This window comes from Leptosomus discolor, chromosome 1 (assembly GCF_034619465.1).
Source record: "Leptosomus discolor isolate bLepDis1 chromosome 1, bLepDis1.hap2, whole genome shotgun sequence".
In the NCBI taxonomy this organism is placed as follows: domain Eukaryota; kingdom Metazoa; phylum Chordata; class Aves; order Leptosomiformes; family Leptosomidae; genus Leptosomus; species Leptosomus discolor.
This window is the reverse complement of record NC_141391.1, coordinates 151,569,943-151,583,877: the sequence shown is the minus strand read 5'-3', so window position 1 is coordinate 151,583,877 and position 13,935 is coordinate 151,569,943. Positions and strand designations below refer to the sequence as shown.

At 41.8% G+C, this 13,935-nt stretch overlaps 1 protein-coding gene across 1 annotated transcript; it reads left to right on the top strand.

Annotated features, from left to right (window-relative positions):
* The first annotated feature begins 60 nt into the window (after positions 1-60).
* On the top strand, positions 61-12,686 carry CCDC77 (coiled-coil domain containing 77). The gene is made up of 11 exons (XM_009957576.2): positions 61-107; positions 1,521-1,737; positions 2,945-3,087; positions 5,116-5,212; positions 6,534-6,600; positions 7,363-7,457; positions 8,789-8,937; positions 9,288-9,531; positions 10,419-10,544; positions 10,630-10,782; positions 12,540-12,686. The coding sequence occupies exons 1-11, from the start codon at positions 61-63 to the stop codon at positions 12,684-12,686; spliced, it is 1,485 nt and encodes a 494-aa protein (XP_009955878.2).
* The last annotated feature ends 1,249 nt before the right edge of the window (positions 12,687-13,935 follow it).

Here is a 13,935-nt window from a genome sequence, read left to right as displayed (position 1 = left end):
GCCCGGGGCGGCAGGTGGCCCGGCTGAGCCCCGGCCGACCCCCGGCCCTTCTGCGGGGCCATGAGCGCGACGGACTGCTCTCCGGGGACCTCCCCTCGCTCCAGAAGGTAGTGTGGGGGCTGCCTGCGTGGTCATCCCGCGCCCAAACCGCTCTGCGGGCTCGGGCCCCGGTACTCTACCCGTTCTGTCCGGTAGCCAGGCTTCACGTAAGGCACCGCTTTGCCAGCCCTTTCTTGTACCTGCTGTGCTTCATTACCCTTACGCCTTTCCGTTTCTACTGTTCTGTCGTTCAGTAATAAAGTATTCACCTTTGTGCTGATCTACCTGTTTTCTTCTGCTTTGTTATTTATTTTTCCAAGTGTGGTGTTGAAGGCATTTCTGGACACAGCTGATGGGAACGTTCCTACGTGAAGTAATCGCGTTACTGCGTATTTAATACGTCCTGCAGTGCCAGGAGTTAAGGAGCTTGGCACGTTTTTATGGATGTAGCATATTGGGGTTCTAAGCAGCTTTGGTGAGCTGGTCCCTAAAGGTCGCTGTTGCCTCAGTGTCACCTGCCAGAGCACTTTATGATGAAAGTTCTGGCACTGGCTCCAGAATCAGATTCTGGACTGTGTTTTTTGTTAAGCAGATCGTTGGAAAAGAGGCTTCATAGCTTTAATTCTGTTACTCATGGTATCATTAAAAAACAAAGTGTTTGTCAAATCAACATAAATAACAAAAAGAATGCTTTCCAAGAGAATTTTGAATTTTGTGTGTGAACTTGCACATTTGATGCATGTTTGAGCAGACTAAATGTTTGAATGCAGTAAACGTTCCTTGAAAGTAAAATTGAATATGTAATTATACATACATGTTCTTGATTTGATTTATGTAATATTGACATGGTTTTCAATTAGTACCTCAGCACAAGATCCCAGAACTTGGAAGCTTCTGTTTCACTGTTGAGGTGGATGAGCTATGTGGATACGGACATCAAGTACACCAGAAAGGAAAGCATGTAGGTTCCTAGACCTACACCTTAAATTATGGTGGCTGGTGCATCAGCTAACCTGGATTACTGTCTTTATTCAACAATCTTTCTTTAGAAAGTGTTTTTCTCTCTGGATATTGGATAGTGACTCAGTCACAGATTGTATCTTCCTGTTGATCTTACAGTGGCTGCTGCTTCTAATTGCACAACAAAGGACTTTGTCCCCTTTGTTCTCTCTTTCTTTTCTTTCCTCCTCTTCCTTTCACGTTCACCCTCCCAAAAAAACCTGTGAGACTTTACTTTCTTTCTCTCTTTTCCATCAGTTGGCCCATCTGCACAGTATGGTAAGCCTGCAAGCTGTTCTCTATCAAGGCTTTTGGTTCTTCTGAATGCTGTGATCTCCTGTTAATACCTGAAGCACAGATAAGCTAATCTGTGTTTGAAATTGAACCTGTGTTAAAATTGAAAACCTATTATTAACTATTTTAGAAAGTTTTTTGTTTTGTTTTCTGAAGCTTACATGTCACTAGGAACTGTTTCTGTCCAGGCTGGCAACCCCCCATGTCTCATCCAGATATGCTAGTTCTCAGTCTCCGAGTCAGGAGGACTTTACTCCTCTCCCTTCAATCAATGAGCGCTTAGCCTTTCTCCGTCCCTCCCGGGAGCTGCTGGAATACTACCGCAAGAAGATTGCTGACTTTGATGAAGAACACGAGGATTTGGTGAAAAGGCTGGAGAGATACAAAGAAACGTATGATGAGCAGGTTAGGAAAAGAGTTTTTGAATGATGATGGACTACGTATCCTTATGCAAACATAATATTTTTCTTTAGTCGTAAAACACAGCACAGATGGACTTAAGAATTACCAGTCATGTGGTAGAACTGAGCTAAGAAGAAAGAAGTAGATTTCAGGGTTTGATTGTAAAATCTGTCTGTCCTCTGTCAAAGCAAACAGAAATATGCCTGTAGGATATTCTTCTGTTCTGAAGTTATTATAGTTTGGTTATATCTTCACAGTGTGTTGTTTGTTTCTGTTGTTTTTTTTTAAATTAAAGCCTGAGTTTAGATGTTCAGTTCCCATGTTGTCCAACTTCTTTCCTTTGTTTCTCATAGAGAAGAAAGAGTGCTTTTTTTGTCCAAATTTAATGAGCTTTGAGAGACAGATGTAATTTATATTTACAGCAATGGAATTCATAAGCTTGGCTATAGGCTATTAAGCAGTATACTACACAGCAAATAAGTGTGAATTTAAAAGGAACTCCTGAACCTAAAAATCTTTGCCCTTTAAGAGGAGGAAGTCTTACAGAATATCTGTAAGATAGTGCTCTGGGATGCCTCACAGCACATATCTGTCTAGCAGTCATCTTTGTAATTGTGAATGGCCCTTGGGGAACAGAATGATCACTTCTGAGGTGATCTTCAGTACTGGCCATGCTTGAAGCAGCCTGAAAGCCAGGGAAATGTAGAGCGTACAAGTTACTTTCATTCAACATACAGGAGAAAGAGAGGCAGGTTCCAAAATAGTGCCTTCTCTCCTACAGGAATGGTTTTCTGAAAGGCTTGTTAGTTTTCCACACCAGGTAGAAAATCATTAATGAAACTTAGTAACTAGCCAGATTGCTCACTACTAAACTATATGGATATTTTAGTGTTTATTCATCAGTAATTTCCTTGAAGAGTAAGTGCTATTACAGAGGCTTTGTTAGGTTTTTGTTCCTGTCAGGCTCCCCATACCTGTGCTGCTCTGACCACCAGTGCAGAAACCACTGGAAACTGGAGAGCCTAGCTTAGGCCTTATTTGACTGTTGTATAGTGACAATGATTCTCAGGGCTCTGAACTCCCTGTTGAAACGTTTTTTAATACTTTTGCCAATACTGCCCTCATCTGGTCAAGAGTTACAGGCGCAGGGCACAAGCAAGTGTTGCCTAATGTTCTGTATCATTTCAAGTACCTCATTCTCTCTACCTAGCACAAATTGCAATGGGAAGTACGTCAGCGAGAAGAGGAGATTGCGGAGTTGCAAAAGGCTTTGAGCGATATGCAAGTCTACCTCTTCCAGGAAAGGGAACATGTCCTTCGTCTTTACTCAGAGAATGACCGGCTGAAAATCAGGTGTGGTGGGCTGGGTCCCTGGCAGTGGCAACTGCATGCATTGTGTTCTAGTTCTCCTCCAGATCTGGAGTTTTCAGAGAAGCAATTATGCCACGCTTCCAGGGAGGGCTTCTATGAAATCGTACCAATCTTGGAGGTGGAATGCAATCTGTTGGGCTGCTAAATATGTTTCCACTTATTCCTCCTGTTCTGGCAGTAGAAGGAAGAGCAGAAGTTGAACATAGATTCAGATTTGAATTGTGAGTTGCCAGTTTGAATGTGGTGGGTTGACTCCAGCAGGATGCCAGATTCTCACCAAAGCTGCTCTGTCGCTCCCCTCCTCAGCTGGACAGGGGAGAGAAAAAATATGATCAAAGTCTTGTGGGTCGAGATAAGGGCAGGGAGAGATCACTCATGCATTACTGTCATGGGCAAAACAGACTCAAACTTGGGCCGACTGATTTATTACCAATCAAATCAGAGTAGGATAATGAGAAATAAGACCAAATCTTAAACACCGTCTCCCCACCCCTCCCTTCTTCCTGGGCTCAACTTCACTCCTGAATTTTCTACCTTCTCCCCCTGGGCAGCACAGGGGGATGCAGGATGGGGGTTGTGGTCAGTTCATCACGTGTTGTCTCTGCCACTCCTTCCTCCTTTTTCTCTTCCCTTGCTCCAGTGTGGGGTTCCTCCCACAGGAGACAGTCTTCCACAAACTTCTCCAACCTGGATCCTTCCCACAGGCTGCAGTTCTTCACAAACTACTCCAGCATGGGTCCCTTCCACGGGGTGCATTCCTTCAGGAACCGACTGCTCCAGCATGAGGGGTGTCACAAGTCCTGCCAGCAAACCTGCTTCAGGCATTGGCTCCTTTCTCCACAGGTCCACAGGTCCTGCCAGGAGCTTGCTCCAGCGCAGGCTTTCCACAGGGTCACAGCTTCCTTCAGGCATCCCCATGCTCCAGCATGGGGTCCTCCACGGGGTGCAGGTGGACATCTGCTGCACCTTTAACCGCCCATGAGCTGCAGGGGGACAGCCTGCCTCACCATGGTCTTCACCACAAGCTGCAGGGGAATCTCTGCTCCAGTGCCTGGAGCACCTCCTCCCCCTCCTTCTTCACTGACTGAAGCGTCTGCAGAGTTCTTTCTCTCACATATTCTCACTCCTCTCTGTTCCAGCTGTGCTGTGCAGGGTTTTTCCACCCCCTTCTTAAATATGTTACCCCAGACGCGCTACCACTGTCTCTGATGGGCTCAGCCTTGGCCAGTGGCAGGTCTGTCTTGGAGCCAGCTGGCACTGGCTCTATCAGATATAGGGGAAACTTCTCTCATAGAAACCACCCCTGTAGCCCCTTCCGCTACCAAAACCTTGCCACACAAACCCAATACCCAGACCTGGCACCTGCCTGGCAAAACTTCCTCCCTCAGCCCTGAAAACACTTAAGCTCAAATAGAAAATACAGACCAAAGCAAATAGTTCCCCTTCACTCTGTGAGATCATGTTGACAGCCACTCTTTTTTAATGCCATTTAGTTGATGAATTGGAATCTGATCTGCTGTACCAGACTATCTGCCAGTGGTAAAGGAGTTCCCCACCTTCTTCAGAACGTTTCTGGATGATAATTTCAAGTTTTCTGTTAAAGTTTTAAAAACTTGAGTCAAAATATGTGTTGGTGTGCTTTGGTACTTCTCAAAGTGACAGCCCTTAATGTAGTTTGCCTTAAAAACAATGGACACTTACACTCTATTGAATGAAGTATCTGAAAGGATTTTAGGTAGTTCGTGACTCTGGAATACAAATTCCTTACCACCATGTGCTATTGCTGTATCAGCCTATGGAGTATTGTCATATTTGAAAAGAGAAATGCTCCCCAATGTGTGTTCTTATATCGGCAACATCAGTAAAGTTTTGGGGATTTTTGTTTTCAAAGCAGTGTTCTCAAGAACTGCAACAGTTTGGAAAACTTGTAAGCATTAAGGAGTAAACTGTTAACAATGTCTTGGTGTACTTAAAAATAACAATGTGCTGACCACTTCCTTTGAATTCCAGGGAACTGGAGGATAGAAAAAAAATTCAACATCTCCTGGCTTTAGTGGGAACAGAGAAAGGAGAAGTTACATATTTTCACAAGGAGCCTCCACATAAGGTAAGTTCTATTTTTCTGTAGATGGTAACATGAAGATCTGTACCCCAGCGGCTGACCGGAGCCCACATCAAAGTCCCGCAAGTCAAAAGTTGCTAAATGTGCCCAAAGCAGGAGGGATCTGTAGCTCTGTAACAGCATCAGGTTTTAGTATAGCTGCTGGCAGATAAGTAGGAACAAGCACACTGGAAGCAGATCCTCTTAAAATCAGTCCCCTTCTGCCTCCAAAATACTTCCAGATCAGCCTCCTAAATGTCAGATAGGAATGTGAAGCCATCTGGCAAATGGTCATTGAGAAGTTGGAGAGAACACCAGAAAGAGAAAAAGAAAAAAAAAGAAAATGCAGAAAATGACCAGGTGTGGTGTTTGAAGATCAGCTATCTCAGAGTGCCTGTCTCTTGGGGGCCCCAGTAAAGCATAAAGCAGGGTTGAGCTTGTTGCAGCAGTTTCCTGAGCAGGAGACTGCAGAAGAGCCATCCCCTCTAGGCAATATTGTGTTGCATATTTCAGAAATAACGTCAAATTGATTAAATGGTGGTGCACGTGAAGTGCTGTGTAGTCAAACCTACTTCAGAAGGTCGTGAATGATTCGGGCATACAGAGACTATGATGGAATATAAGATTTATCATGGACTAAGGTGCAGAAAAAGGCTGAAATGCCATATTGTTTGTGGTTGCTCTGCACTGCTCAAGCAGTTCAAAAATCTCGCAGAAGCTCTAAAATTCCCTGATACAGGGTAGCTCTAATAGGCCTATTATATAGCATCGACCTCAGGATGAGCATTGGGGTTATAACTTGCTCCTCCCTTGTGGCCTCCTGTTTTTGTTAAGTAGGTTTCTGTTCAGCAGTTGATTTGTTCCAATAGTTGTATCGGTTAGCTTTTATCCCAGGCTTGTTCAATAGCTTGAGTGAATGTGCTGATAAATCAAACTTCGTGTTTCTCCGTCTTGCTAAGGCAAGGAGCATGAAAGAAGGAAATTACATAATCTTAATTTTCACCTTCCTCTTCTCCTCTCTGTCCCCAAAATGCTCCTTTTCCTTCTGAGGGTGCTGATTTTCATCCTAATGAAGTCAGCAAAGGCAGGATTACTTTCCAGTTGTTTTGGTGAAAAAAAAATAGAGGCAGAAATGGCAAAACTCAGCCATGATAAAGGAAACTTTTCAACATGGACATTACTCTTGTGAATGTCTTCCTTGTCTTGTGGTAGAAGTAAGGTAATGCTGTTCTTTTGGATATCTCATTGTCTTTAAGATTTGTTCTTGACCATTGCAACTTTGGAGAAGTCAGATGTTCAGCGCAGATATCTAATCTTGTTTCTATAGGTTACAGTTCTGCAAAGGCCAGCTAAATCCAGAGAGTCACACGAAAGAAATGATACTTCTAGAACAGGTACCACACCAAACTGATTAAAGCAGCTCAGCTATTGACACTTGTTTGTGTGTTTGTGGCCAGTATACCAAAATAGTTCTTTACTGTGAATACTTTGGTATACCTCCATTAAGCTCCCTAAATGTATCCACACTCACATACATATACATACAGTACTTTTGGCTTCACTTCAGAATCTTTTAAAATAACCTGAGCTGGCTCTTGCGTGTGCGATCTGCTCAGCTACGGAAGAGGCTGGTATGACCATGGAATTATGCAGGTACTAACCGACCAGCACCCTCAGCCACAGCCATTCCAAGGTTGTGAGAAGGTTCTTCCGGCCTTTAGTGTAGACAGTAGCGTGGGTCTGTATGCCTGTTTACTGATTTTTTCTTTTGAAAGAACTGCCACTTTCAAATTGACTGAAATTAGCCAACAGGCTCAAAACTCATTCAAGGCTTGATGCTTGTGCAGCTGTGTCATCTGCCTGTTTCATCATTTATTTAAGAAAATTTGTTAAGTTTGCTTTCTCTGTTTGCCAAGAAAATTAGTAGGTTGCCTAAATGTTGTGATGTGATAGTGTGGGATAAAGGTATACAATGACCATGAGTTCTGAAACTCTTTTCTTCCAGCTAGCCCTCCTAGAAGTTCTTGTGACTGTAGCAGTGGCAAGCTTTTTCCTGTTCTTGTAGGCCTGCCAGAACATATGATATTTCATGCTTGGAAAGGCACTGCAGGTAGATTGGAAAACCCTTTTCTACTTCTGTTACATTTCTGCAATAGGCACCAAGAGGAGCACTTCAAAACCAGCAGCAAAAGGAGAGAAATCAGAAAGTCCTGAGAGATATCAGACAAATAATCAAACACTTCTACTTCAGGTAAAAACATTTGCTAACCAATGGACATAATTCCTGGCTGTCCAGGAAATTGAGAGACAAATACGCTGTCTGCCTAGATAAGATGTAGACATACCAATTTTATCAGTCCCCACATCATACTATGGATTCCCACTTCCTATCAGTTTACTTAGCTGTTTCTTTGTAATGAATGTAGGCTTAGATTTAAGAACTTGGGTCTGATTCTGGAAGGTTTACGTGAGCAGAGGTTCCAGTAATGTCAACTGGAATGTGTTGCCCTTAAATATAGAGTGTATAATTGATGTTATCACCTGTAATTTGATTGTGGCTATGAATGTACATTAAAGCCACGGAAGATCTGCAGGGTTGGGTATTTTGTGGAAGTCTGACAAAAGCAATGTGTCGGAGACTGAATTGGGCATCCCTGATAAGATGCACTAGTACAATGAAATGTTCCCTTTGCTAGACTTCAGTGAAAGATAGGGTGTAGATAGCATGACAGAATGAAATGTAAAATGTACAGAATCATGAATTGGGGAAGATACCAGAAGCTGTATGTAAAGCACGAGGAAGGGTGAGACAAGAAAAGGAAATTAGAGCAAACTTGTACAGCAGATAGATTTTTTTTTCATTTTTTTTTTTTTAAACTTATATATTTTATTTTTTGTTCAAGGGCGGTGATGACTGACCTAGTGGCCAGTTAGCTGTCTAACAATATTAATTCTGGAGCAAAAGTCGTACAAAATTGTCACAAAAATAAGCGATCTAAATACACGCCAGATTTTTTCAGATAGTTTCTTACACATAGGCCAGATGCACATTTTTCAGTTACTTGTTCCAATTTGTCTCCCTGACTATGTGCCCTAGAACAAGATTCTTTGCGTCCCTCTCCTTCACTCAGTATCTTGTTTACATTTAGTAATTCATTCTGGTGAGTAATTTCTTTTGTTAAAGATATGCGGACTTGTGCCTTCCTAGAATTTAGGTATTTTTATATGGCTGTTTCATTGGAAGATGGTAGCATAGGGACAGAAATGGCTCTGCGTATTCTACAGGATTTGTTACATCCTGTGTGCAATTTAAATCTTTCCAGTATCTTCAATCTATTGTTGCTGCTTGTAATACACGTGTCTTGCCTATAGCAAGATTTTTTTTTTTCTTTAAAAGTTTTAGTTGATTGAAATACTTAGCATTAAAACAAAAATAAAAATTTGGGGAAATTACAACTCTCAAAAATATTATCAGGTAGAGTCTTTGATCTGAATCTTGGAATTTAAAAGACTTAATGGACTTTAAAAGGAGCACAGCTGCTGTGAGGTCTTATTCAGTAATGTCTTTGTTTGCTTATTCAGGTGGAGGCCCTTCAAGCTCAGATAGAAGAACAGACACGATTATCCAAGGAACAGGTTGAGGCACTACTAGAAGACAGGCGCATTCACATGGAAGAAGCCCAGGTCCAGCATCAGAGGGACCAGGACAAGATCAAAACTATAACAGATAAGTGAGTGTGAGAGAATGACCATGGTGCAGTCATGGGATGAGAAGAGAGGGGAACAAATAAATATTTTGGCTTTCAGTGTGTTGCTTCCCGCAGCAGGCAGAAAAGCAAATTATGCAGCCATCGGTTTGTTAGTGCATGTGGAAGAATATCAACAGAGTAATTTACATATTAAAAATCCTACTTCACATTGGAAGAATATCGCTTCTTTCATTAGATGAGAAGAGCTAAACTTGTTAGGATAGCACCTATTTTTTTCTTCCATTCTTCTTTCAACTTGCAACGATGACTGAGGGAATTTAGATAGGAATAGGAAAGAAGTTAACTAACTCCACTGGGATGCCTTTTTACAGACTCCATAAGACCCAAAATCTCTTATATGAGAGCACTCGTGACTTTCTGCAGCTCAAGTTTGATGCCCGGGCCAATGAGAAAGCATGGATGGCAGAGAAGGACAGTCTGTTGAGGAAACTTGACAAAGATGTGGATCAGCTTATTATCAGCAGGGAGCCAGGAAGAGAGAAGCAGCAGAGAGATACCAAGAAGATGCTTCGAGCAGGTGGCGGAGCTTGGAAACTCCACAGCAGAGAAATAAAGGTGATGTTTTTGTCACAGGTAGAGGATCTTTAACAGTTTTTTACTAGAAAATTGCAAGCATCTGGGTTTTACCAAGATAGGCAGTAGCCAGCAGCTGTTTCAAAGCTGTACTGGCTTGCCATAAGTTACGTTGTTGTTGGCACTAATGTAAAAAAAAAAAAACCCTCTCCTGCCTCAAAATCAGCATTGCTTGCAAATGTCAGATAAAATGTAGTTAGGATTTATGGTAGCACTTCACTGTCAGTTTCTTTTGTGCCCAGAACAGATCCCTCACTTCTGCAAGCCACATGATATGTGGGCCAACAGTTCTTAACCTGCTTATTGCACAAGCCTGCCTTTTAGTGTAAATGCTCTCAGTTGATGGACTTAGAATGCAGTGTCTGTATTTTCCTTGCTGCTGTTGGGGACAGTAAGTCCTTTCAATTGATGTCCCCCAGCTCTTCTACAGTAGTGAGGATTTTTCTTCCACTTCTAGTATACCTCCAGTGAGAACCTGGGAGATCTGAAGTGGGTAAGTAGGCAATAGAGAATTGTTTTCATCTACCACTGAATGCAGATGCTTCTGAAATGCAGTACTGGGCAAGTAGCTGTGAAAAGGGGAATTACAGCCTTAGCTGAATATTATTTTTAAGGGGAAGAGGAGAGAGTTCTTTAACTGCTGATGAGGAGTCATGCAGGACTGATAACCTAATTAAAATGTTTTGGTAATGGAAGTGGCGTTAGAATGTTGTCCTTACCTAGTTATTTCATCAGCTGTGGCTCCAGTTGTTAGTTTTTATCTGCCTGTCATATTGTCAATCTGTCACACTTGCTTATCCAGAGCCGGGTAAATTTTGTAAGCACTGGCTTTTGAGTTGATTCTTTCCGCTCCTGCTTTGTTGTCCTAGTCACTGCAAGAACAGCTGATGCAGGAACAGCGCCTGTCAAACATGTATAGAGAGCAGTGTGTCACCCTGGAAGGGGAGCTGGCTAGGATTCGTGAGGAGGGAGAGGTTGGCAGAGAACTCTTTAAGGTAATTAGTCTGTAATCATCTGCTAGCTATGTGATGCTCTTGCAGCCTTTATCTTGTATACCCGATTGAGTTTTCATCTCCATAGGAACGCTCAGAAAAGATGGGGAAGCGCCTGAAGCTGATGACTCAGCGATATGAGGCCTTGGAAAAACGTCGTAATATGGAAGTGGAGGGCTTCAAGAATGACATTAAACAGCTTCGGCAGAAGCTGACAGATGTAGAGAAGCAGCTTTTTAAGGTAATAGTGAAGCATTTCTCGGGCAGACTATTATGGGCTTACCCTATAGATGTGTATTCTCGCTATTTAAATGCAATATTTCCCTAGAGTTAAGGAAATAATTTCTCTCCTAAATGCTCCTTTATATATTAGTATTTGATAAATCTTGCCCTCTTATGTATTTTATGAAGCCAAAAAGATTTGTCTTTGTCAATCACTCAGGCATCAAGCTTGACAGGAACTGTCCTGATTATACATTAGCTGTGTATTTTTGATGCAGCTCTGAAAGTTCTTATCTGATACCGGTAGTCAATTAGCTGTCTCAAAATTGCAAGGCAGTATAGTTTGTTTCAGAGGTATATCCTGCAAAGATGGTGGTGATTTGTTTTCTTTCTAGAGGCCATAGTGTTTGGTTTTGTTCCAGTAAGAGGTAGATTATTAAGTTAAATATTGTGAATATTCTATTTATTCCTTTCTAAAACCTCATTTGTAACTCTGCAAAAATCACTGCAGATACAATGGCTGGAAGTTGAAGCTGTGTACACTGTAGTAGCTTGCAGATGTGTAGACGAACATCAGAACAGTTTAGAAGGAAAACCACAGCCTTGGTGTTGCTTGAAGTTTAGGATGAGATATTTATCTAAGATGTGCTTGAGCGGATGATCTAGGCAGAGCTTCTGTCCAACTGACAGCAATTCATTGATTTTCTGTACTCTTGGCACACAGTTCGGTTTCCTTAGACTAATGCATTTGTCTTCACTAAAGGCTTCTGTTTTTTTTATTTTTACCTTTTGTTGGGCTGTGCGTTTTTAAACTTTATTCTTTCAGGACTAAACAGCACATGTGAATGGGGGAAAAATTGCCTATGATGCCTTTACTACAGACCTGTGTGTTTTGTAACTGTGGGTGTGCTCTTGCATTCTCTAATTTCTTTACACTTTTAACCACAAGAGGGCAGAGGTGCAAAATACTTGCTGGGAGTCTCTCGAGTGATCTTTAAATCCTCATCACTTGTGGTCAAAAGGACTACAGAAGCTTAAATTTCCTGATTTGCATATTAAAATCTTTGACCAAGAACTACATGATGACAGTGAGATAAAGAGTCGAGAGAAAAGAGGGCTTTGAGAGCAGCTTCCAAAGCTGCGCTTCTCTGCTGTTGAAAGTGACTGGGCTGGCATGCTGTCTAGTTCCAGGGTGAGAGGAAATGACAGCCCTGGCTAGCTTGTCATCAGGAATTCCGATTATCCAGCAGCCTTAGTTCAGCTCAGTTTGGGCCATATGGCATGGCCTGAGACTAGGTGTTGTACTTGAACTGCTCTTGAGTTGTATGTGGTTCAGAAGGCAGCAGGTTGGCCACAGCAGTTAAACCACCTCTAGTTCTAGTAGCAAACGATGACAAAATGTCGTCGTGTCAGGTGAGGTACTGAGAACTAGATGAACGTTAGTTTATAAATACTTTAATTTGCCTCTTTTTGTGAGTCTCTATATGATACAGGAATTAGAAAGGCGTCAACAGGTTATGGGTAAACTTGATTATATTCTATCCAGATTTCTTCTTTGTCATAATATGTGAAAGCTTTGTTCTTTATTTTTGGTTCTGGAGCACCTTTCTATTGGTGATATGCATTAGCCTAGTGATATTAGCTTAAGCATCCTCTTTGCTAGCTACAAAGGGTTTGTGTTAAGAGCTCTCTCACTCGTATTCTCATCATAATGCTCTCTAAATTGTATTCTGTTCAGCTTCGTTTTTCTTAATCTGTTTTCCTTTTTCTTTTCAGGTGACTCTGAATATGGGGCCAGACCAGGATCTTGCAATTCTACATGAAATCCGCCAAGGAAACAGACTAACCCATAAAATTCAAGGAGAACTAAAAAACTTAAAAGCAAAAATCTATGGCTTAGAGAATGAACTACGCATCTGCTGAAGCTGATGTATTAGCTGGCATCCTAGTTTTAGGAATGGGACATTGCTAGGCTGGAATAGTCATATGTGAGAGCAGCTCCTGCCTGTCTGTTTGCTGGCATCCAGTGACAGAAGGTTTGGGGAAGCCTCCAGTTAATGTCACAGCATTGTACGTGAGCCATTCCTGATGTGCCAGATTATATTGCTGTTTCAGCTGAGAGTTGGCATCTGATGAGACTGACATAGAAAGTACATGATGACTGATATATCAGGAATATGCTTATGACTTCATCTCACCTTCATATCTGTGGTAGGGGTCAGTGTATACTGGCCTTCACCTTTACTTAGAGCATACTATAAACCACATATGTGGTTATAAGGAAATTAATCATGGAAGGATCTAGTTCAAGAGCTGAATTGCTTGATTGACCTTTTCCGATGTGAGAAGCAGGTTTTAAAATGGTTTAAATGATTACTATTTTGGTGTTTAGGCACTTCGGGATGTAACTGGAAATTTTCTTTGAAAAAGACCGTGTATAGAAAGTAGGTACTAGAGTGTATTACATCTGACTCTCCCCTTGACAGTATAACTGTTTTAAAATGGCTTCCCCTTGCTTGGTTCTAACCTAATTGGGACAAACCTGATTTAATAAGGTGGAAAAGGATGACCTGTTATAGACCTCATCTGCAAAAACCAGCATCAACAGTTGTTTTGAATATTGTGTGGGGGAGGAAATACTACACTATTGAGTGTCATCTTCTTGTCCCCCTCCTCCCAGTTTATCTTAGCACACAGAGGTAGCCCATAATAAAAGGCATCCCATATCTTCCTTAACCACTATATTGTCTAAGTTTGTAGCTTTAAACAATATCATGCTTATGTATAAACAAATCACGCTCAACTCTTGCTACAGCAGTTGTTTCTACTGAACTGTAACTGAAATTGGGGTGGAAGAGCAGGTACCTAGTTGCTACATGATAATATAACTCTAGCTATAGGTTTATTAGCTTCATAGCAGACATCAGGACATTGCAATTCTAGAAAACAGATGAAATCATGAAAAGGGTTACAACATGGCTTCAGCCCAGTTTATAATTGCAGGTATTCATGCTTCTACTGTAGCATCAGCAAATCTGATCCTCCTTGTAGACTGAGAGCAGGTCTGTGTTGGAAAAGGGATTTCAGTGCCTCTGCTTCCTACTGTACCTTTCCTAACTTGTTCAATGTGACAGAAGTGGAATAATATCTGAAGTATACCCCTGTAGGCTAC